Here is a 23,272-nt window from a genome sequence, read left to right as displayed (position 1 = left end):
TCCTACAGTGTAAACCCTTTGGGCCTGTACACTGTTCCCCCTCTCTTCCTACAGTGTAAACCCTTTGGGCCTGTACACTGTTCCCCCTCTCTTCCTACAGTGTAAACCCTTTGGGCCTGTACACTGTTCCCCCTCTCTTCCAACAGTGTAAACCCTTTGGGCCTGTACACTGTTCCTCCTCTCTTCCTACAGTGTAAACCTTTGGGCCTGTACACTGTTCCCCCTCTCTTCCTACAGTGTAAACCCTTTGGGCCTGTACACTGTTCCCCCTCTCTTCCTACAGTGTAAACCCTTTGGGCCTGTACACTGTTCCCCCTCTCTTCCTACAGTGTAAACCCTTTGGGCCTGTACACTGTTCCCCCTCTCTTCCTACAGTGTAAACCCTTTGGGCCTGTACACTGTTCCTCCTCTCTTCCTACAGTGTAAACCCTTTGGGCCTGTACACTGTTCCCCCTCTCTTCCTACAGTGTAAACCCTTTGGGCCTGTACACTGTTCCCCCTCTCTTCCTACAGTGTAAACCCTTTGGGCCTGTACACTGTTCCTCCTCTCTTCCTACAGTGTAAACCCTTTGGGCCTGTACACTGTTCCCCCTCTCTTCCTACAATGTAAACCCTTTGGGCCTGTACACTGTTCCCCCTCTCTTCCTCCTGTACACTGTTCCCCCTCTCTTCCTACAGTGTAAACCCTTTGGGCCTGTACACTGTTCCCCCTCTCTTCCTACAGTGTAAACCCTTTGGGCCTGTACACTGTTCCCCTGTACACTCTTTCCTACAGTGTAAACCCTTTGGGCCTGTACACTGTTCCCCCTCTCTTCCTACAGTGTAAACCCTTTGGGCCTGTACACTGTTCCCCCTCTCTTCCTACAGTGTAAACCCTTTGGGCCTGTACACTGTTCCCCCTCTCTTCCTACAGTGTAAACCCTTTGGGCCTGTACACTGTTCCTCCTCTCTTCCTACAGTGTAAACCCTTTGGGCCTGTACACTGTTCCTCCTCTCTTCCTACAGTGTAAACCCTTTGGGCCTGTACACTGTTCCCCCTCTCTTCCTACAGTGTAAACCCTTTGGGCCTGTACACTGTTCCCCCTCTCTTCCTACAGTGTAAACCCTTTGGGCCTGTACACTGTTCCCCCTCTCTTCCTACAGTGTAAACCCTTTGGGCCTGTACACTGTTCCTCCTCTTTCCTACAGTGTAAACCCTTTGGGCCTGTACACTGTTCCTCCTCTCTTCCTACAGTGTAAACCCTTTGGGCCTGTACACTGTTCCCCCTCTCTTCCTACAGTGTAAACCCTTTGGGCCTGTACACTGTTCCTCCTCTCTTCCTACAGTGTAAACCCTTTGGGCCTGTACACTGTTCCTCCTCTCTTCCTACAGTGTAAACCCTTTGGGCCTGTACACTGTTCCCCTCTCTTCCTACAGTGTAAACCCTTTGGGCCTGTACACTGTTCCCCTCTCTTCCTACAGTGTAAACCCTTTGGGCCTGTACACTGTTCCTCCTCTCTTCCTACAGTGTAAACCCTTTGGGCCTGTACACTGTTCCTCCTCTCTTCCTACAGTGTAAACCCTTTGGGCCTGTACACTGTTCCTCCTCTCTTCCTACAGTGTAAACCCTTTGGGCCTGTACACTGTTCCCCCTCTCTTCCTACAGTGTAAACCCTTTGGGCCTGTACACTGTTCCTCTGCCGAGGCATGACATTCTAAACGCGCCATGAGACACTGTGTGATGTCCCTCAGAATAACTGAGTCTGCCTCCTCTCCCCTGTAGTAACACCCCTGGGGCCCAGTGTATAACGTGTTCCTACAAGGCTCAGTCCGGCCTGCTTTACCCGCTGGAGCGAGGCTTCATCTACGTCCACAAGCCCCCCGTTCACCTGCGCTTCGAGGAGATCTCCAGTGTCAACTTCGCCAGAGGCACCACCACCACGCGCTCCTTCGACTTCGAGGTGGAGACCAAGCAGGGGAACCAGTTCACCTTCAGCAGCATAGAGAGGTATTAGAGGGGACGGAGAAACGCGCAGCACACAAGCTCCCGTGTCGAGAATTCACGGTTCCTGTTTCTCTCTCCTCACAGGGAAGAGTACGGGAAGCTGTTTGACTTTGTCAACGCCAAGAAACTCCACATCAAGAACCGAGGATTCAAGGAGGTAACCTTTAGGAGATGTTTACTGTGGTGGACATGCATTCAACTCCTCTCCAAGATAAATGATGTGTTTATAAATATTGATGATGTCACTCTCTTCTTGTCTGTCTGTTGTGTACCCCTGAAGAAGAAGGTTGGTATGGTTACGGGGGTGTGGGAGTGTTGGCTTGATTTTTGGTTTGGAGCAATTACTGCTCGCATGGTGTGTGTGTTGGGGGGGGCTTGTGTCTGTGTATGTTTTTTTGGGGGGGAGCTATAATTCTAATCATGGTGGTTGATTTCAGTGAAGAACCATGAATGATTTACTAATCAGTATATGATTGCTGATTATGCTTATCCACAGATGTGTTGTGGAGAGTGTGTGTGAAAGAGAGAGGTGTGTGTGTGTGTGGTCTCGTTCTTCTATCCTCATGGGGACCGGAAATCCCCCAAATTCTCCAAGGATAGTAAAACGAGGGGGAAAAATCTCCGTTGTGGGGACATTTCCCAGAAAATCTATGTAAGGCTTAGGGGTGAGGACTACGATTAGGGTTAGGGAAAATAGGATTTTGAATGGAAATGTAATTTAGGTCCCGACGAGGATAGTAAAACATGCTGTGTTTGTGTGTGGGGGGTGCTGCCTGCATTGTCTTGACTAATGTATTGCCCAAGGCATTGCAGTGTGTTAACTGAAAGATGAAACACATCCTCTAAACCAAATACACGAAGTCCTGATTTTTACTCCCAGAATGCTCTCTGGTAATATAAACAGCCCATTCTGTCCATCAGTGCCCCACTCCGTTGCCCTGGGTGGTAGTCGCCACGGCAACAAACTATTACCTTGAGGTCACCTGACTGGTAAAGAACTACAAAGGATCATGTCTTCCACTTCCTCCTGTTTGTCTCGCTTCTTAGCTTTTAACTTAGGGAGAATCTCATTACATTTCCTTGATTCCTCGCGTCCTCTCTCGAATCCTCCTCAAAACACATTAGATGAGGTCAGAGGTCTTTGACCTTCTCATCCAATGGGTTTTAAGGACATGAGGAATCAAGGAAATGCAATGAGGTTCTCCCCTAGTCTCCATTCCCAGCAGTAGTCCTAAAGGTAAGGAGGTAAGGAATTGTAAAGTGTTGGAATAGGAAGAGATACAGGGCCTTGTTGGAGCATCATGGGTAGTGTAGTCTCTGACTCTCTGCTGCCCCCCGACATGGTATAAAGGCTAAGAACAACGAGTACAGTGACTCAGACGACGATCAGCACGATGCCTACCTGGAGAGGATGAAAGCCGAGGGCAAGATCAGAGAGGAGGGAGACGGCAGCAACGACTCAGACGAAGAGACCGGTGAGTGACAGCTCCCGCAGCTATTAGGGTGGCCAGGCCGCTATGTGCCAGCTCCCGCAGCCAATAGGGTGGCCAGACCGTTGATTGACAGCTCCCGCAGCCAATCAGGGACTCCCTAATAGAGCTCAATGGGACTCATTCATACATGAAGAGATTTAAATACGTCGTAGGTCTGGCTATTGTGAGCTAGTTGTGTCGCTGTCCAAGAGAGCAGTGGGTTTGGGGGAGAGCTGTGTTACTGATGTTCTCTCTTTTTACCAGATGAGTCTTTCAACCCTGGAGAGGAGAGTGATGTCGCTGAGGAGTGAGTTTACCCGTCATCCCTCACTCACTCTCCCATTGCCTACTTCAGCAGCCCCCCCCCTCTCTCTCGCTCCCTTCTCTCTCCCTCACCTCTCTCTCCCTCCCCCCCTCTCCCTCCCCTCTCTCTCCCTCCCCTCTCTCTCCCTCCCCTCTCTCTCCCCCTCTGTTTAACAGTATTCCTCCCCTCTCTCTCCCTCTCTGTTGAACAGTATACCTCTCTCTCCCTCTGTTTAACAGTGTTGCTCCCCTCTCCTCTCTCTCCCTCTGTTTAACAGTGTTTCTCCCCTCTCCTCCCTCCCCTCTCTGTTTAACAGTGTTGCTCCCCTCTCTCTCTCCCTCTGTTTAACAGTGTTGCTCCCCTCTCTCTCTCCCTCTGTTTAACAGTGTTGCTCCCCTCTCTCTCCCCCTCTCTGTTTAACAGTATTCCTCCCCTCTCTCTCCCTCTCTGTTGAACAGTATACCTCTCTCCCTCTGTTTAACAGTGTTGCTCCCCTCTCTCTCTCCCTCTCTGTTTAACAGTGTTGCTCCCCTCTCTCTCTCCCCTCTGTTTAACAGTGTTGCTCCCCTCTCTCTCTCCCTCTGTTTAACAGTGTTGCTCCCCTCTCCTCTCTCTCCCTCTGTTTAACAGTGTTGCTCCCCTCTCTCTCCCTCCCTCTGTTTAACAGTGTTGCTCCCCTCTCTCTCTCCCCTCTCTGTTTAACAGTGTTGCTCCCCTCTCCTCTCTCTCCCTCTGTTTAACAGTGTTGCTCCCCTCTCTCTCTCTCCCTCTGTTTAACAGTGTTGCTCCCCTCTCTCTCCCCCTCTCTGTTTAACAGTGTTGCTCCCCTCTCCTCTCTCTCCCTCTGTTTAACAGTGTTGCTCCCCTCTCTCTCTCTCCCTCTGTTTAACAGTGTTGCTCCCCTCTCTCTCTCTCCCTCTGTTTAACAGTGTTGCTCCCCTCTCTCTCTCCCTCTGTTTAACAGTGTTGCTCCCCTCCTCTCTCTCCCTCTGTTTAACAGTGTTGCTCCCCCTCTCTCTCCCCTCTCTGTTTAACAGTGTTGCTCCCCTCTCTCTCCCTCCCCTCTCTGTTTAACAGTGTTGCTCCCCTCTCTCTCTCTCCCTCTGTTTAACAGTGTTGCTCCCCTCTCCTCTCTCTCCCTCTGTTTAACAGTGTTGCTCCCTCTCTCTCTCTCCCTCTGTTTAACAGTGTTGCTCCCCTCTCTCTCCCCTCTCTGTTTAACAGTGTTGCTCCCCTCTCTCTCTCTCCCTCTGTTTAACAGTGTTGCTCCCCTCTCTCTCTCTCCCTCTGTTTAACAGTGTTGCTCCCCTCTCTCTCTCTCCCTCTGTTTAACAGTGTTGCTCCCCTCTCCTCTCTCTCCCTCTGTTTAACAGTGTTGCTCCCCTCTCTCTCCCTTCCCCTCTCCGTTTAAGTGTTGCTCCCCTCTCTCCCCCTCCCCCTCTCTGTTTAGCAGTGTTGCTCCCCTCTCTCTCCTCTCTCCCCCTCTCTGTTTAACAGTGTTGCTCCCCTCTCTCCCCCTCCCTCTCTGTTTAACAGTGTTGCTCCCCTCTCTCTCCTCTCTCCCCCTCTCTGTTTAACAGTGTTGCTCCCCTCTCTCTCCCTCTCTGTTTAACAGTGTTGCTCTCCTCTCTCCCCCTCTCTGTTTAACAATATTGCTCCCCTTTCTCTCCCCCTCTCTGTTTAACAGTGTTGCTCCCCTCTCTCTCCCACCCCTCTCTGTTTAACAGTGTTGCTCCCCTCTCTCCCTCTCTCTCCCACCCCCTCTCTGTTTAACAGTGTTGCTCTCCTCTCTCCCCCTCTCTGTTTAACAGTGTTGATCCCCTCTCTCTCCTCTCTCCCCCTCTCTGTTTAACAGTGTTGCTCCCCTCTCTCTCCCTTCCCCTCTCTGTTTAACAGTGTTGCTCCCCTCTCTCTCCCTCCCCCTCTATGTTTAACAGTGTTGCTCCCCTCTCTCTCCCTCCCCTCTCTGTTTAACAGTGTTGCTCCTCTCTCTCTCCTCTCTCCCCCTCTCTGTTTAACAGTGTTGCTCCCCTCTCTCTCTCCCTCCCCTCTCTGTTTAACAGTGTTGCTCTCCTCTCTCCCCCCCTCTGTTTAACAGTGTTGCTCCCCTCTCTCTCCCCTCTCTCTCCCTTCCCCTCTCTGTTTAACAGTGTTGCTCCCCTCTCTCTCCCTTCCCCTCTCTGTTTAACAGTGTTGCTCTCCCCTCTCTCTCCCTTCCCCTCTCTGTTTAACAGTGTTGCTCCCCTCTCTCTCCCTTCCCCTCTCTGTTTAACAGTGTTGCTCCCCCTCTCTCCCCTCTCTCTCCCTTCCCCTCTCTGTTTAACAGTGTTGCTCCCCCTCTCTCCCCTCTCTCTCCCTTCCCCTCTCTGTTTAACAGTGTTGCTCCCCTCTCCCTCCCCCTCTCTGTTTAACAGTGTTGCTCCCCTCTCTCTCCCTCAGGTATGACAGTAACGCGTCGGAGAGCGACAGCGGCAGTGGAGGGGATGGCAGCGGTGATGAGGGAAAGAAGAAACCTGCAAAGAAGGCCAAAGTCGTGAAAGAGAAGAGGGAGAGGAAACCACGCAAAGAGGTGAGAGCGATTAGGAGTAATCTAGAAGAGGTGAGAGAGAAGAGGAGCGGGATTAGGAGTAATCTAAAAGAGGTGAGAGAGAAGAGGAGCGGGATTAGGAGTAATCTAGAAGAGGTGAGAGAGAAGAGGAGCGGGATTAGGAGTAATCTAGAAGAGGTGAGGGATTAGGAGTAATCTAGAAGAGGTGAGAGAGAAAAGGAGCGGGATTAGGACTAATCTGGAAGAGGAGAGGGAGAAGAGAGGGATTAGGAGTAATCTAGAAGAGGAGCGGGATTAGGAGTAATCTAGAAGAGGAGCGGGAGAAGAGAGCGATTAGGAGTAATCTAGAAGAGGAGCGGGATTAGGAGTAATTTAGAAGAGGAGAGGGAGAAGAGAGGGATTAGGAGTAATCTAGAAGAGGAGAGGGATTAGGAGTAATCTAGAAGAGGAGAGGGAGAAGAGAGGGATTAGGAGTAATCTAGAAGAGGTGAGGGATTAGGAGTAATCTAGAAGAGGAGAGGGAGAAGAGAGGGATTAGGAGTAATCTAGAAGAAGAGAGGGATTAGGAGTAATCTAGAAGAGGAGAGGGAGAAGAGAGGGATTAGGAAGAAGAGAGGGATTAGGAGTAATCTAGAAGAGGAGAGGGATTAGGAGTAATCTAGAAGAAGAGTGGGATTAGGAGTAATCTAGAAGAAGAGAGGGATTAGGAGTAATCTAGAAGAAGAGAGGGATTAGGAGTAATCTAGAAGAGGAGAGGGATTAGGAGTAATCTAGAAGAAGAGAGGGATTAGGAGTAATCTAGAAGAGGAGAGGGAGAAGGAGTAATCTAGAAGAAGAGAGGGATTAGGAGTAATCTAGAAGAGAGGGAGAAGGAGTAATCTAGAAGAGAGGGAGAAGGAGTAATCTAGAAGAAGAGAGGGATTAGGAGTAATCTAGAAGAGAGGGAGAAGGAGTAATCTAGAAGAGAGGGAGAAGGAGTAATCTAGAAGAGGAGAGGGAGAAGGAGTAATCTAGAAGAGAGGGAGAAGGAGTAGAAGAGGAAAGAGGAGAGAGAAAGAAGGGGGAATAGATGAGTAATATCTTTGTTTATTATGCTTGTATCAGAGAAAAATATACCTTTTCGACCTATGGCAGCACTTCCAAAATGGATGTATTTATGCTCATGTTTCTCTCTGTCTGTCTTTTAGAAGAAGCAGAAGGACACGAACGCCCCCAAGAGGCCGATGAGTTCCTACATGCTGTGGCTCAACTCCAGCCGCGAGCGCATCAAGTCTGAAAACCCCGGAATCTCCATCACAGAGATCTCCAAGAAGGCAGGAGAGATGTGGAAACAGATTGGGAAGGAGGACAAAGAGGTGAAGGAGGGGGAATGCTTTCTCTACTCTCTGTTTCCCATATTCTGCTCCTCTCTCCCATTTTTCTGTTTGGGAATTTTGTATAAAATAATTGTCACCCTAGCGAACTGTAATTCTGTATTTAAACCATTATTTAGGAAAACAGATTGATAACAAAAGGTTTGTCTCTGCAAGGAATGGGACGGGAAGGCAGACGAGGCTAAAAAGACCTATGAGAAAGCCATGAAGGAATACAGAGAGAGTGGTGGAGGCTCCTCCACACCAGCTAAGAAGTAGGAGACCACACACACACACACACACACACTACCAGGTGCACATAGAAGCTCTTAACACACACACTCATAACAACCTCAATCTTACAACCATCTTGACCCTAGAGTTCCATTTCTCTCCATCAGGGAGAGCAAGAAGAAGGCGGGAGGCAAGAAGGAGGACAAGAAGAGGAAGTCTGGTGGAGGAGAGAAAGAAAAGGAGCAAGGAGGGAACGACAGCTTTAAGAGCCGAGAGTTTATCTCCAGCGAGGAGAGTTCATCTGACGGTGAACGCAAGAAGGCCAAGAAAGCCAAGAAGGCCAAAGGCAAACCCCAGAGCAGGGACAAGGTACTGCACTGTCACCATGGCAACAATAGGATGAATTGACAGGATGAATTGATGGGATTATCACAGTGAAGAATATCTCTCTCTCTCTCTCTCTCTCTCTCTGTGTTTATCTCTCTCTTTGTGTTTATCTCTCTCTGTGTCTCTCGCTCTGTGTCTCTCTCTCTCGCTCTGTGTCTCTCTCTCTCGCTCTGTGTCTCGCTCTCTCGCTCTGTGTCTCGCTCTCTCGCTCTGTGTCTCTCGCTCTGTGTCTCTCACTCTGTCTCTTGCTCTCACTCTGTGTCTCTTGCTCTCTCGCCCTGTGTCTCTCGCCCTGTGTCTCTCGCTCTGTGTCTCTCACTCTGTGTCTCTTGCTGTCACTCTGTGTCTCTTGCTCTCTCACTCTGTGTCTCTTGCTCTCTCACTCTGTGTCTCTTGCTCTCACTCTGTCTCTTGCTCTCACTCTGTCTCTTGCTCTCACTCTGTCTCTCTTGCTCTCGCTCTGTGTCTCTTGCTCTCACTCTGTGTCTCTTGCTCTCGCTCTGTGTCTCTTGCTCTCACTCTGTCTCTTGCTCTCACTCTGTCTCTTGCTCTCACTCTGTGTCTCTTGCTCTCACTCTGTGTCTCTTGCTCTCACTCTGTGTCTCTTGCTCTCACTCTGTCTCTTGCTCTCACTCTGTCTCTTGCTCTCACTCTGTCTCTTGCTCTCACTCTGTCTCTTGCTCTCACTCTGTCTCTTGCTCTCACTCTGTCTCTTGCTCTCACTCTGTCTCTTGCTCTCACTCTGTCTCTTGCTCTCACTCTGTGTCTCTTGCTCTCACTCTGTGTCTCTTGCTCTCACTCTGTCTCTTGCTCTCACTCTGTCTCTTGCTCTCACTCTGTCTCTTGCTCTCACTCTGTCTCTTGCTCTCTCGCCCTGTGTCTCTTGCTCTCACTCCCTGTGTCTCTTGCTCTCACTCTGTCTCTTGCTCTCACTCTGTCTCTTGCTCTCACTCTGTCTCTTGCTCTCACTCTGTCTCTTGCTCTCACTCTGTCTCTTGCTCTCACTCTGTCTCTTGCTCTCTCGCTCTGTCTCTCTTGCTCTCTCGCTCTGTCTCTTGCTCTCACTCTGTCTCTTGCTCTCACTCTGTGTCTCTTGCTCTCACTCTGTCTCTCTTGCTCTCACTCTGTGTCTCTTGCTCTCACTCTGTCTCTTGCTCTCACTCTGTGTCTCTTGCTCTCACTCTGTCTCTCTTGCTCTCGCTCTGTGTCTCTTGCTCTCTCTCTGTGTCTCTTGCTCTCACTCTGTCTCTCTTGCTCTCGCTCTGTGTCTCTTGCTCTCTCTCTGTGTCTCTTGCTCTCACTCTGTGTCTCTTGCTCTCTCACTCTGTGTCTCTTGCTCTCACTCTGTGTCTCTTGCTCTCTCGCTCTGTGTCTCTTGCTCTCTCACTCTGTGTCTCTTGCTCTCTCACTCTGTGTCTCTTGCTCTCACTCTGTCTCTTGCTCTCACTCTGTCTCTCTTGCTCTCACTCTGTCTCTCTTGCTCTCACTCTGTGTCTCTTGCTCTCACTCTGTGTCTCTTGCTCTCACTCTGTCTCTCTTGCTCTCTCGCTCTGTGTCTCTTGCTCTCTCGCTCTGTGTCTCTTACTCTCTCACTCTGTCTCTCTTGCTCTCACTCTGTCTCTTGCTCTCTCACTCTGTGTCTCTTGCTCTCTCACTCTGTCTCTCTTGCTCTCACTCTGTCTCTTGCTCTCTCACTCTGTGTCTCTTGCTCTCACTCTGTGTCTCTTGCTCTCGCTCTGTCTCTTGCTCTCACTCTGTGTCTCTTGCTCTCGCTCTGTGTCTCTTGCTCTCACTCTGTCTCTTGCTCTCACTCTGTCTCTTGCTCTCACTCTGTCTCTTGCTCTCACTCTGTCTCTCTTGCTCTCACTCTGTCTCTCTTGCTCTCACTCTGTCTCTCTTGCTCTCACTCTGTCTCTCTTGCTCTCACTCTGTCTCTCTTGCTCTCACTCTGTCTCTTGCTCTCACTCTGTCTCTCTTGCCTCACTCTGTCTCTCTTGCTCTCACTCTGTCTCTCTTGCTCTCACTCTGTCTCTCTTGCTCTCACTCTGTCTCTCTTGCTCTCACTCTGTCTCTCTTGCTCTCACTCTGTCTCTCTTGCTCTCACTCTGTCTCTCTTGCTCTCACTCTGTCTCTCTTGCTCTCACTCTGTCTCTCTTGCTCTCACTCTGTCTCTCTTGCTCTCACTCTGTCTCTCTTGCTCTCACTCTGTCTCTCTTGCTCTCACTCTGTCTCTCTTGCTCTCACTCTGTCTCTTGCTCTCACTCTGTCTCTCTTGCTCTCACTCTGTCTCTCTTGCTCTCACTCTGTCTCTCTTGCTCTCACTCTCTCTCTTGCTCTCACTCTGTCTCTTGCTCTCACTCTGTCTCTCTTGCTCTCACTCTGTCTCTCTTGCTCTCACTCTGTCTCTTGCTCTCTCGCTCTGTCTCTCTTGCTCTCACTCTGTGTCTCTTGCTCTCACTCTGTGTCTCTTGCTCTCACTCTGTGTCTCTTGCTCTCACTCTGTGTCTCTCGCTCTCTCACTTTGTGTCTCTTGCTCTCACTCTGTCTCTTGCTCTCACTCTGTCTCTCTTGCTCTTACTCTGTCTCTCTTGCTCTCACTCTGTCTCTCTTGCTCTCACTCTGTCTCTTGCTCTCACTCTGTCTCTCTTGCTCTCACTCTGTCTCTCTTGCTCTCACTCTGTCTCTTGCTCTCTCGCTCTGTCTCTCTTGCTCTCACTCTGTGTCTCTTGCTCTCACTCTGTGTCTCTTGCTCTCACTCTGTGTCTCTTGCTCTCACTCTGTCTCTCTTGCTCTCACTCTGTCTCTCTTGCTCTTACTCTGTCTCTCTTGCTCTCACTCTGTCTCTCTTGCTCTCACTCTGTCTCTCTTGCTCTCACTCTGTCTCTCTTGCTCTCACTCTGTGTCTCTTGCTCTCACTCTGTGTCTCTTGCTCTCACTCTGTCTCTCTTGCTCTCACTCTGTCTCTCTTGCTCTTACTCTGTCTCTCTTGCTCTCACTCTGTCTCTCTTGCTCTCACTCTGTCTCTTGCTCTCACTCTGTCTCTCTTGCTCTCACTCTGTGTCTCTTGCTCTCACTCTGTGTCTCTCGCTCTCTCACTTTGTGTCTCTTGCTCTCACTCTGTCTCTTGCTCTCACTCTGTCTCTCTTGCTCTCACTCTGTGTCTCTTGCTCTCACTCTGTGTCTCTTGCTCTCACTCTGTCTCTTGCTCTCACTCTGTGTCTCTTGCTCTCACTCTGTGTCTCTTGCTCTCACTCTGTGTCTCTCGCTCTCTCACTTTGTGTCTCTTGCTCTCACTCTGTGTCTCTCGCTCTCTCACTTTGTGTCTCTCGCGCTCTGTCTCTCGCGCTCTGTCTCTCGCGCTCTGTCTCTCGCGCTGTCTCTCGCGCTCTGTCTCTCGCGCTCTGTCTCTCGCGCTCTGTCTCGTCTCTCGCGCTCTGTCTCTCGCGCTCTGTCTCTCGCGCTCTGTCTCTCGCGCTCTCTCTCTCGCGCTCTGTCTCTCGCGCTTTGTCTCTCGCTCTCTCACTCTGTGTCTCTCACTTTGTCTCTCGCTCTCTCACTTTGTCTCTCGCTCTCTCACTTTGTCTCTCGCTCTCTCACTTTTTCTCTCGCTCTCTCACTTTGTGTCTCGCTCTCTCACTTTGTCTCTCGCTCTCTCACTTTGTCTCTCACTCTCTCACTTTGTGTCTCGCTCTCTCACTTTGTCTCTCGCTCTCTCGCTTTGTCTCTCGCTCTCTCGCTTTGTCTCTCGCTCTCTCACTTTGTCTCTCGCTCTCTCACTTTGTCTCTCGCTCTCTCGCTTTGTCTCTCGCTCTCTCGCTTTGTCTCTCGCTCTCTCGCTTTGTCTCTCGCTCTCTCGCTTTGTCTCTCGCTCTCTCACTTTGTCTCTCGCTCTCTCGCTTTCTCTCGCTCTCTCACTTTGTCTCTCGCTCTCTCGCTTTGTCTCTCGCTCTCTCGCTTTGTCTCTCGCTCTCTCGCTTTGTCTCTCGCTCTCTCACTTTGTCTCTCGCTCTCTCACTTTGTCTCTCGCTCTCTCACTTTGTCTCTCGCTCTCTCGCTTTGTCTCTCGCTCTCTCGCTTTGTCTCTCGCTCTCTCGCTTTGTCTCTCGCTCTGTCTCTCGCTCTCTCGCTTTGTCTCTCACTCTGTCTCTCGCTTTGTCTCTCACTCTGTCTCTCGCTCTCTCGCTTTGTCTCTCACTTTGTCTCTCGCTTTGTCTCTCACTTTGTCTCTCACTCTGTCTCTCGCTCTCTCGCTTTGTCTCTCGCTCGCTCTCTCGCTTTGTCTCTCACTTTGTCTCTCGCTCTCTCGCTTTGTCTCTCGCTCTCTCGCTTTGTCTCTCGCTCTCTCACTTTGTCTCTCGCTCTCTCACTTTGTCTCTCGCTCTCTCGCTTTGTCTCTCGCTCTCTCACTTTGTCTCTCGCTCTCTCGCTTTGTCTCTCACTCTGTCTCTCGCTCTCTCACTTTGTCTCTCGCTCTCTCGCTTTGTCTCTCGCTCTCTCACTTTGTGTCTCTCGCTCTGTCTCTTGCTCTCACTCTGTGTCTCTCGCTTTGTCTCTCGCTCTCTCACTTTGTGTCTCTCGCGCTCTGTCTCTCGCGCTCTGTCTCTCGCGCTCTGTCTCTCGCGCTCTCTGTGTCTCTCTTGCGCTCTGTCTCTATCGGTCTCTGTGTCTCTCTTGCGCTCTGTGTCTCTCGCGCCCTGCCTCTCTTGCTCGCTCTGTGTCTTGCTCGCTCTGTGTCTCGCTCGCTCTGTGTCTCGCTCGCGCTCTGTGTCTCTTGCGCCCTGTCTCTCGCTCGCTCTGTGTCTCTCGCTCGCTCTGTGTCTCTCTCGCGCTCTGTGTGTGTCTCTCTCTCTCTGTGTCTCTCTCTCTCTCTCTCTCTCTGTCTCTCGCTCTGTGTGTGTGTGTGTCTCTCTCTCTCTGTCTCTCATTGTGTCTGTCTCAGGAGTCTGAGGAGGAAGAAGAGGAAGCGATGACCACACCCCCCAGCTCTGAAGAGGACTCTGACTGAGGAGAGGGGGAGGAGCCTCGCTGGACCTGCTGAAGGCATCGCAACGAATAGGGAACATTTGGACAAGTTTACTCAGTGACCGGTGCACGAAGAAACGCAGATCATATCATATAAACACACACACTAAGCGTTAAATGGACCAATCATTTGTTCTCCCGCTCTGATGTCCTACACATTCTCAGAAAGTCAATACCTCTTGCTGTGCTGACAGACTATTTTGTTTTCCTGATGCTAAATAGAGGGTTTTTCAACAGACTAAGTCCGATCTATCCAACAGCATATTATGTACTACATTACCCATGATTCTACTGGGTTCTATTCTATTCGCCCCATGGGGATGGTTGTAGTTTAGTAGCACTGAGACATGCAGAGGGGTCTTCAGTCTTGAGATTTTAAACTGTTTAGAGAAATTAAGAACTGCAATTCTGTGCGTTTTTGTTTATTTGCCATGTCAAGTTTGTCTTTTTCAAAGTGAAATAATACATCTTTTTTTTAAATAAAATGTGAGTGATTGTTTGTGGGCACTTGAGGGAGTTAAAGGAACTGAGATGGGTGGGTGGGGGGGAGATTTGGGAGGATTGGGATGGAGCCAGGTGAGAGGATTAATGTCTTCTATGAGTGGAGGACTATCAGGTAGAGGAATGAGATTTAAACCAATAGAGACTGGTCTCCTCCCTGAAATGAACCTCAAGACCACAAGCTCACACACACACAGTTGGCTATAATATGTTGTGAGGTCAGCAACTACATCAGATGGAAACATCAAACGGAGGCAGATGAGGACCGCGTTAACACGCCCACTTACACAAATGACCGTAGGCAGAAGTACACACACTTTATGCTTTCTGTTAACTGGCTCTTCATTGAGCTTGTTGTAGATAGTTTGACGTTAGCGGCTGTACTGAGAGATTACATACATGAAGGTTTATTATGCTACGTTGTTCAAATGTGCCACATTAGCCAATCAACAAATTGTACATCTGGAAATATGAACCTATGTTGTTATAGGCTCAGGTTTTGCCCTTTGGAATTGGAGGAGAGGAGAGAAGAGGCAAAGAACGGTTCCCTGTATAATGGCAGAACAACACCGGTTGTCGTCGTGAGTGTGGAGGGAAGGGTCAAAAGGTGAACCATGAGAAACCTCATCCCGGATGCAGATAGTTGGTAAACGTTCAATGTAGCTGTTTTTTATCTCAATATCTAATCATCTCTGGGTAACAAGTACCTTACTGGGATTGTTTTCAATTAAAATGGTTAAAAAATAATCATAATAATGCTCTCAGCAAAGGGCAATTTGTTAGGACTGTCTGGGAGTGGTCTGAGTGGGGAAGGGGAAACTGAAAATTGGTCTCAACTAATTTGGCACTCTTTTCAAACAGATCATACACTAAAAGGGCTTATCATTTTCACAATTTCACAGTATTATTCCATACTCATAGTGTGGAAATATATACAACACAGACAAGTCAAGTTTTTGAGGGCACTGGGGCTTTAAAATGAAGAGAGGACCTTAAATTATTTTCCTGCAACTTATATATAGTTGAAGTAGGAAGTTTACATACACCTTAGCCAAATACATTTAAACTCAGTTTTTCACAATTCATGACATTTAATCCTAGTAAAAATTCACTGTCTGAGGTCAGTTAGGATCACCACTTTAGTTTAAGAATGTGAAATGTCAGAATAATAGTAGAGAGAATTATTTATTTTAGCTTTTATTTCTTCCATCACATTCCCAGTGGGTCAGAAGTTTCCATACACTCAATTAGTATTTGGTTGCATTGCCTTTAAATTGTTTAACTTGGGTCAAATGTTTTGGGTAGCCTTCCACAAGCTTCCCACAATAAGTTGAGTAAATTTTGGCCTATTCTTCCAGACAGAGCTGGTGTAACTGAGTCATGTTTCTAGGCCTCCTTGCTCTCACACGCTTTTTCAGTTCTGCCCACACATTTTCTATAGGATTGAGGTCATGGCCACTCCAATACCTTGACTTTGTTGTCCTTAAGCCATTTTGCCACAACTTTGGAAGTATGCTTGGGGTCGTTGTCCATTTGGAAGACCCATTTGCGACCAAGCTTTAACTTCCTAACTGATGTCTTGAGATGTTGCTTCAATATATCCACATCATTTTCCTACCCCATGATGCCATCTATTTTGTGAAGTGCACCAGTCCCTCCTGCAGCAAAGCACCCCCACAACAGGATGCTGCCACCCCCATGCTTCACGGTTGGGATGGTGTTCTTCGGCTTGCATGCCTCCCCCTTTTTCCTCCAAACATAACGATGTTCATTATGGCCAAACAGTTCTATTTTTGTTTCATCAGACCAGAGGACATTTCTCCAAGAAGTACGATCTTTGTCCCCATGTGCAGTTGCAAACCAAAGTCTGGGTTTTTTATGGCGATTTCGAAGCAGTGGCTTCTTCCTTGCTGAGCGGCCTTTCAGGTTATGTCGATGTAGGACTTGTTTTACTGTGGATATAGATACTTTTATATTTCCTCCAGCATCTTCACAACGTCCTTTGCTGTATGACGGCTGCGTGGTCCCATGGTGTTTATACATGCATACTATTGTTTGTACAGATGAACGTGGTACCTTCAGGCATTTGGAAATTGCTCCCAAGGACGAACCATACTTGTGCAGGTTTACAAAAAACATTCTGACGTCTTGGCTGATTTCTTTAGATTTTCCCATGATGTCAAGCAAAGAGGCACTGAGTTTGAAGGTAGGCCTGGAAATCCACAGGTACACCTCCAATTGACTCAAATTATGTCAATTAGCCTATCAGAAACCTCGAAAGCCATGACATAATTTTCTGGAATTTTCCAAGCTGTTTAAAAGGCACAGTCAACTTAGTGTATGTAAACTTCTGACCCACAGGAATTGTGATACTGTCATGTATTGTCATATTATGTCTTGTTCCTGTTCTTTCTCTTCACTCCGTTTCCCTCTGCTGGTCGTATTAGGTTACCTTCTCTTCCTCTCCTTCCCCCAGCTGTTCCTCATCTTCCCTAACTACCTCGTTCACTCTTTTCCCACCTGTTCCCTTTTTCCCTCTGATTAGGTCTCTATTTCTCTCTCTCTGTTCCTGCTTCTTTCTTTGTCAGATTCTCGTTTGAGTTTCTCATGCCAGAACCAAACTATCGTCTTGTTTGCTTCACCCTTGTCCCATCCTGTCGGAATCTGCCTGTTCTTCTGATGCTACGTGTTATCAGGTACCTCTGTCCGCTACGACCCGCGCCTACCCAGAGAGACCAGCAGTCTGTCGCCGCAACCCAGCTATTCTCCTCTGCTGCTAAGAAGGGGACTCTTTTGTAAATATCAGAAGGACTTTCTGTTTCATTTGTCGCCCTCTCTGAGGGTTGTCTATTTTGCCATTTTTCTACATCTGAAGAGGATCTATGTCTTCCCTGTGTTTTTTACATTAAAGGACTCTGTTTTTGTTAAACCGCTTTTGGGTCCTCACTCAAGTCACAACAGAAGAATCTGACCAAGAATGGACCCAGCGATTTCGGATCCTTTCCACTCAGCCGTCGAGATCCAGGGAGCGATGCTAGGCAGACACGAGCAGGAATTGCCTGTTGCTCGACATGCCGTTGAGACCCTGACCGCCCAAGTCTCCGACCTCACAAGACAGGTTCACCATCTCCGCCTCGATCCACCGGCCACTTCCAGGGCTTCCGAATCTCCGGAGCCCAGAATCAATAACCCGCCGTGTTACTCTGGGGAGGCCACTGAATGCCGCTCGTTCCTCACCCAGTGTGATATTGTGTTTTCTCTCAGCCCAACACTTACTCCAGGAGCACAGCTCGTATCGCCTACGTCATATCTCTCCTTACTGGACGGGCTCGTGAGTGGGGCACGGCTATCTGGGAAGCGAGGGCTGAGTGTACTAACCAGTATCAGGACTTTAAGGAGGAGATGATACGGGTTTTTGATCGTTCTGTTTTTGGGAAGGAAGCTTCCAGGGTCCTGGCTTCCCTATGTCAAGGTAATCGATCCATAACAGATTACTCTATTGAGTTTCGCACTCTTGCTGCCTCCAGTGACTGGAACGAGCCAGCATTGCTCGCTCGTTTTCTGGAGGGTCTCCGCTGAGGTAAAGGATGAGATTCTCTCCCGGGAGGTTCCCTCCAGCGTGGATTCCTTGATTGAACTCGCTATTCGCATAGAGCGACGGGTTGATCTTCGTCACCGAGCTCGGGGAAAAGAGCTCGCGTTCTCCGTTGCCCCCTCTCCGCATCACTACCATCTTCCTCCGCCGGCTCGGGTGCTGAGCCTATGCAGCTGGGGGTATCCGCATCTCGACTAAGGAGAGGGAACGGAGAATCACCAACCGCCTCTGTCTCTATTGCGGTTCCGCTGGTCATTTTGTCACTTCATGTCCAGTAAAAGCCAGAGCTCATCAGTAAGAGGAGGGCTACTGGTGAGCGCTACTACTCTGGTCTCTCCTTCAAGATCCTGCACTACCTTGTCGGCCCATCTACGCTGGACCGGTTCGTCAGCTTCCTGCAGCGCCTTGATAGACTCTGGGGCGGAGGGCTGCTTTATGGACGAGACCTGGGCTCGGGAACATGACATTCCTCTCAGACAGTTAAAGGAGCCCACGGCCTTGTTCGCTCTGGATGGGAGTCCTCTCCCCGGGATTCAGCGTGAAACGCTACCTTTAACCCTCACTGTCTCTGGTAATCATAGCGAAACCATTTCTTTTTTAATTTTTCGTTCACCTTTTACACCTGTTTTGGGTCATCCCTGGCTAGTTTGTCATAATCCTTCTATTAATTGGTCTAGTAATTCTATCCTCTCCTGGAACGTCTCTTGTCATGTGAAATGTTTAATGTCTGCTATCCCTCCTGTTTCCTCTGTCTCTTCTTCACAGGAGGAGCCTGGTGATTTGACGAGGGTGCCGGAGGAATATCACGATCTGCGCACGGTGTTCAGTCGGTCCAGGGCCACCTCTCTTCCTCCGCACCGGTCGTATGATTGTAGTATTGATCTCCTTCCAGGAACCACCCCCCCCCCGGGGTAGACTATACTCTGTCGGCTCCCGAACGTAAGGCTCTCGAAGATTATTTGTCTGTAGCTCTTGACGCCGGTACCATAGTCCCCTCCTCCTCTCCTGCCGGAGCGGGGTTTTTTTTTGTTAAGAAGGACGGGTCCCTGCGCCCCTGCATAGATTATCGAGGGCTGAATGACATAACAGTTAAGAATCGTTATCCGCTTCCTCTTATGTCTTCAGCCTTCGAGATCCTGCAGGGAGCCAGGTTTTTCACTAAGTTGGACCTTCGTAACGCTTACCATCTCGTGCGCGTCAGGGAGGGGGACGAGTGGAAAACGGCGTTTAACACTCCGTTAGGGCACTTTGAATACCGGGTTCTTCCTTTCGGCCTTGCAAACGCTCCAGCTGTCTTTCAGGCATTAGTAAATGACGTCCTGAGAGACATGCTGAACATCTTTGTTTTCGTCTACCTTGACGATATCCTGATTTTTTTTTTTTTCACCGTCACTCCAGATTCATGTTCAGCACGTTCGACGTGTCCTCCAGCGCCTTTTAGAGAATTGTCTTTATGTGAAGGCTGAGAAGTGCACTTTTCATGCCTCCTCCGTCACATTTCTCGGTTCTGTTATTTCCGCTGAAGGCATTAAGATGGATCCCGCTAAGGTCCAAGCTGTCACTGATTGGCCGGTTCCTAAGTCACGCGTCGAGCTGCAGCGCTTTCTCGGCTTCGCGAATTTCTATCGTCGTTTCATCCGTAATTTCGGTCAGGTGGCAGCTCCCCTCACAGCCCTTACTTCTGTCAAGACGTGCTTTAAGTGGTCCGATTCCGCCCAGGGAGCTTTTGATCTTCTCAAGAATCGCTTTACATCCGCACCTATCCTTGTTACACCTGACGTCTCTAGACAGTTCGTTGTCGAGGTTGACGCGTCAGAGGTGGGCGTGGGAGCCATTTTCTCAGCGCTCCCTCTCTGACGACAAGGTCCACCCTTGCGCGTATTTTTCTCATCGCCTGTCACCGTCGGAACGTAACTATGATGTGGGAAACCGCGAACTGCTCGCCATCCGCTTAGCCCTAGGCGAATGGCGACAGTGGTTGGAGGGGGCGACCGTTCCTTTTGTCGTTTGGACTGACCATAGGAACCTTGAGTACATCCGTTCTGCCAAACGACTTAATGCGCGTCAGGCTCGTTGGGCGCTGTTTTTCGCTCGTTTCGAGTTCGTAATTTCTTATCGTCCGGGCTCTAAGAACACCAAGCCTGATGCTTTATCTCGTCTCTTCAGTTCTTCAGTAGTCTCCACCGACCCCGAGGGGATTCTCCCTGAGGGGCGTGTTGTCGGGTTGACTGTCTGGGGAATTGAGAGGCAGGTAAAGCAAGCACTCACTCACACTCTGTCGCCGCGCGCTTGTCCTAGGAACCTTCTTTTCGTTCCCGTTCCTACTCGTCTGGCCGTTCTTCAGTGGGCTCACTCTGCCAAGTTAGCCGGCCACCCCGGCGTTCGGGGTACGCTTGCTTCCATTCGCCAGCGGTTTTGGTGGCCCACTCGGGAGCTTGACACGCGTCGTTTTGTGGCAGCTTGTTCGGTCTGCGCGCAGACTAAGTCCGGTAACTCTCCGCCTGCCGGCCGTCTCAGACCGCTTCCCATTCCCTCTCGACCGTGGTCTCACATCGCCTTAGATTTTATCACCGGACTGCCTTCGTCAGCGGGGAAGACTGTTATTCTTACGGTTGTCGATAGGTTCTCTAAGGCGGCTCATTTTATTCCCCTCGCTAAGCTCCCTTCTGCTAAAGAAACGGCACAAATCATCATCGAGAATGTTTTCAGAATTCATGGCCTTCCGTCAGACGTCGTTTCGGACAGGGGTCCGCAATTCACGTCTCAATTTTGGAGGGAGTTTTGCCGTTTGATTGGAGCTTCCGTCAGTCTCTCTTCCGGCTTTCACCCTCAGTCTAACGGTCAAGCAGAACGGGCCAATCAGACTATTGGTCGCATCTTACGCAGTCTTTCTTTTCGTAACCCTGCGTCTTGGTCAGAACAGCTTCCCTGGGCAGAATACGCCCACAACTCGCTTCCTTCGTCTGCGACTGGTCTATCTCCTTTTCAGAGTAGCCTCGGGTACCAGCCTCCGCTGTTCTCGTCTCAGCTCGCCGAGTCCTGCGTCCCCTCCGCTCAGGCTTTTGTCCAACGTTGTGAGCGCACCTGGAAGAGGGTCAGGTCTGCACTTTGCCGTTATAGGGCGCAGACTGTGAGAGCCGCTAATAAGCGTAGAACTAAGAGTCCTAGATATTGTCGCGGTCAGAGAGTATGGCTCTCCACTCAAAACCTTCCCCTTAAGACAGCTTCTCGCAAGTTGACCCCGCGATTCATTGGTCCGTTCCGTATTTCTCAGATCATTAATCCTGTCGCAGTGCGACTTCTTCTCCCGCGATATCTTCGTCGCGTCCACCCGGTCTTCCATGTCTCCTGTGTTAAGCCCGTTCTTCGCGCCCCCGCTCGTCTTCCCCCCCCATCCTTGTCGAGGGCGCACCTATCTACAGGGTCCGTAAGATTTTGGACATGCGTCCTCGGGGCCGCGGTCATCAGTACCTAGTAGATTGGGAGGGGTACGGTCCTGAGGAAAGGAGTTGGGTTCCCTCTCGGGACGTGCTGGACCGTTCGCTGATCGATGATTTCCTCCGTTGCCGCCAGGTTTCCTCCACTCGGTGAGTGGGGGGGTACTGTCATGTATTGTCATATTATGTCTTGTTCCTGTTCTTTCTCTTCACTCCGTTTCCCTCTGCTGGTCGTATTAGGTTACCTTCTCTTCCTCTCCTTCCCCCAGCTGTTCCTCATCTTCCCTAACTACCTCGTTCACTCTTTTCCCACCTGTTCCCTTTTTCCCTCTGATTAGGTCTCTATTTCTCTCTCTCTGTTCCTGCTTCTTTCTTTGTCAGATTCTCGTTTGAGTTTCTCATGCCAGAACCAAACTATCGCCTTGTTTGCTTCACCCTTGTCCCATCCTGTCGGAATCTGCCTGTTCTTCTGATGCTACGTGTTATCAGGTACCTCTGTCCGCTACGACCCGCGCCTACCCAGAGAGACCAGCAGTCTGTCGCCGCAACCCAGCTATTCTCCTCTGCTGCTAAGAAGGGGACTCTTTTGTAAATATCAGAAGGACTTTCTGTTTCATTTGTCGCCCTCTCTGAGGGTTGTCTATTTTGCCATTTTTCTACATCTGAAGAGGATCTATGTCTTCCCTGTGTTTTTTACATTAAAGGACTCTGTTTTTGTTAAACCGCTTTTGGGTCCTCACTCAAGTCACAACAGATACAGTGAACTATAAGTAAAATAATCTGTCTGTAAACAATTGTTGGAAAAATTACTTGTGTCATGCAGAAAGTAGATATCCTAACCGACTTGCCAAAACTAGTTTGTTAACAAGTAATTTTGTGGAGTGGTTGAAAAACGAGTTTTAATGACTCCAACCGAAGTGTATGTAAACTTCCGACTTCAACTGTATGGTTTAACTAATCAGGTATGGTTGTTTCAGAGTGAATTATAATGATAGTTGTTGGCAAGGCAGCGTAGAGACAGTGGTTGTAGAGTGGGGTCAGAATAGTAAGGGTGGTTATTAAAAGGGTCTGGGTGGGGAGGGTCGTTTTTTAAAAGGGGATGGGTAAGGTGGGGAGTGTGGTTTTTAAAAGGGGATGAGTAAGGTGGGGAGTGTGTTTTAAAAGCTTTACCATGTTCATCAGAGATCCCTCCCTGCCTCAGGTCACTGCAACTCAATCCCTTATGTCAGCGTTTCCCAAACTCAGTCCTCGGTCCCGCCTTGGGTGCATGTTTTGGTTTTTGTCCCAGCATTACACAGCTGATTAAAATAATCAACTCATCATCAAGCTTTGATTTTTTTTTAATAAGCTGTGTAGTGCCAGGGCAAAAACCAAAATGTGCACCCAGGGGGCCCTGGGAACGAGTTTGGGGAACAATGGGTCATGTGTATATCTATAATTTTGCTAAGACTTGCTTTTTCGATTGTGCATGTTTATCTGTTTATGCCGAGTCCGTCTCCTGTATGATAACTTTCACAAAAATCTAAGTAATGAGAGAGACCTCAGTCAATCTTATTTCTCTCTCTCTCTCATCATTAGCATGCGGTCATGTGTGCTTCCTGGTTCTTATTAAGTCTCTCATGTAACATTTATGTCTGAAGTGTATATTGATTTCAGAGAACCATGTCATTTCCTGGAACGTGATAACATTGCCTCGGTGTGTGCACTCAGAGCTCATATAACTGTATTGCATTGCATTACTGTAATTTGCCACAGAACCACTTAAGAAATGAAGAGAGGCCATCTTCCAGCTCGGTCTCTAGACACTACACACGTAGCAAACACACACATTTTGAAATTATTGCATTAACACACTGATTCTAAGTGTGACTATTATAGCCATTATCATTAGACCCATAATGATATGTCAAATAGTTTGTATTGATCTCTCAAAGGCGTCTACTATTCTGTGTTTTCTGTTCTGCAGAGTACTGTCCACACCTTGTTCTGTTCTGCTATCACGTTTTAGGGAAGACCCAGAAGCAGACAGTGTTGAAGTAACAAAGGTTTATTACTAGAACGGGGCAGGCAAAATGACAGGTCAAGGGCAGGCAGAGGTCGGTAATCCAGATCAGAGTCCAAAAGGTACAGAACGGCAGGCATGCTCAGGGCAGACAGAATGTTCAAAACCAGGAAAACTAGAAAACAGGAACTAGAAAAAGACAGGAGCAAGGGGAACAACGCTGGTAGGCTTAACAAACCAAACGAACTGGCAACAGACAAACAGAAAACAGGTATAAATACACTAGGGATAATGGTAAAGATGAGCGACACCTGGAGGGGGGTGGAGATGAGCACAAAGACAGGTGAAACAGATCAGGGTGTGACAGCCCCTCTAGGGGCTCCACCTGGCGTCCTACCTGGGCGCATACCTGGTTGACCGGGGTGCCGGCGTT

General features: G+C 49.2%; 1 protein-coding gene across 3 annotated transcripts in view; it reads left to right on the top strand.

The window, feature by feature from the left end:
- The window catches only part of ssrp1a (structure specific recognition protein 1a), a 31,886-nt gene extending 18,086 nt beyond the window's left edge, over positions 1–13,800 (top strand). Inside the window, exons 10-19 of one of the 3 annotated variants that reach the window (XM_042303094.1) lie at positions 1,764–1,988; positions 2,070–2,142; positions 2,266–2,271; positions 3,337–3,460; positions 3,722–3,764; positions 6,201–6,330; positions 7,497–7,664; positions 7,839–7,936; positions 8,063–8,264; positions 13,222–13,800. In XM_042303094.1, coding sequence (XP_042159028.1) covers positions 1,764–1,988; positions 2,070–2,142; positions 2,266–2,271; positions 3,337–3,460; positions 3,722–3,764; positions 6,201–6,330; positions 7,497–7,664; positions 7,839–7,936; positions 8,063–8,264; positions 13,222–13,287 — 1,135 coding nt within the window. In that variant the 3' untranslated portion in view covers positions 13,288–13,800. Of the gene's footprint in view, positions 1–1,763; positions 1,989–2,069; positions 2,143–2,265; positions 2,272–3,333; positions 3,461–3,721; positions 3,765–6,200; positions 6,331–7,496; positions 7,665–7,838; positions 7,937–8,062; positions 8,265–13,221 lie in introns of all 3 variants that reach the window. The other 2 variants (XM_042303095.1, XM_042303096.1) reach the window with 2 other exon arrangements.
- The last annotated feature ends 9,472 nt before the right edge of the window (positions 13,801–23,272 follow it).

Source organism: Oncorhynchus tshawytscha, linkage group LG21 (genome assembly GCF_018296145.1).
Source record: "Oncorhynchus tshawytscha isolate Ot180627B linkage group LG21, Otsh_v2.0, whole genome shotgun sequence".
Taxonomy (NCBI): Eukaryota; Metazoa; Chordata; class Actinopteri; order Salmoniformes; family Salmonidae; genus Oncorhynchus; species Oncorhynchus tshawytscha.
Note: the sequence above shows the minus strand (reverse complement) of the source record. Positions and strands in the feature narration are given on the sequence as shown.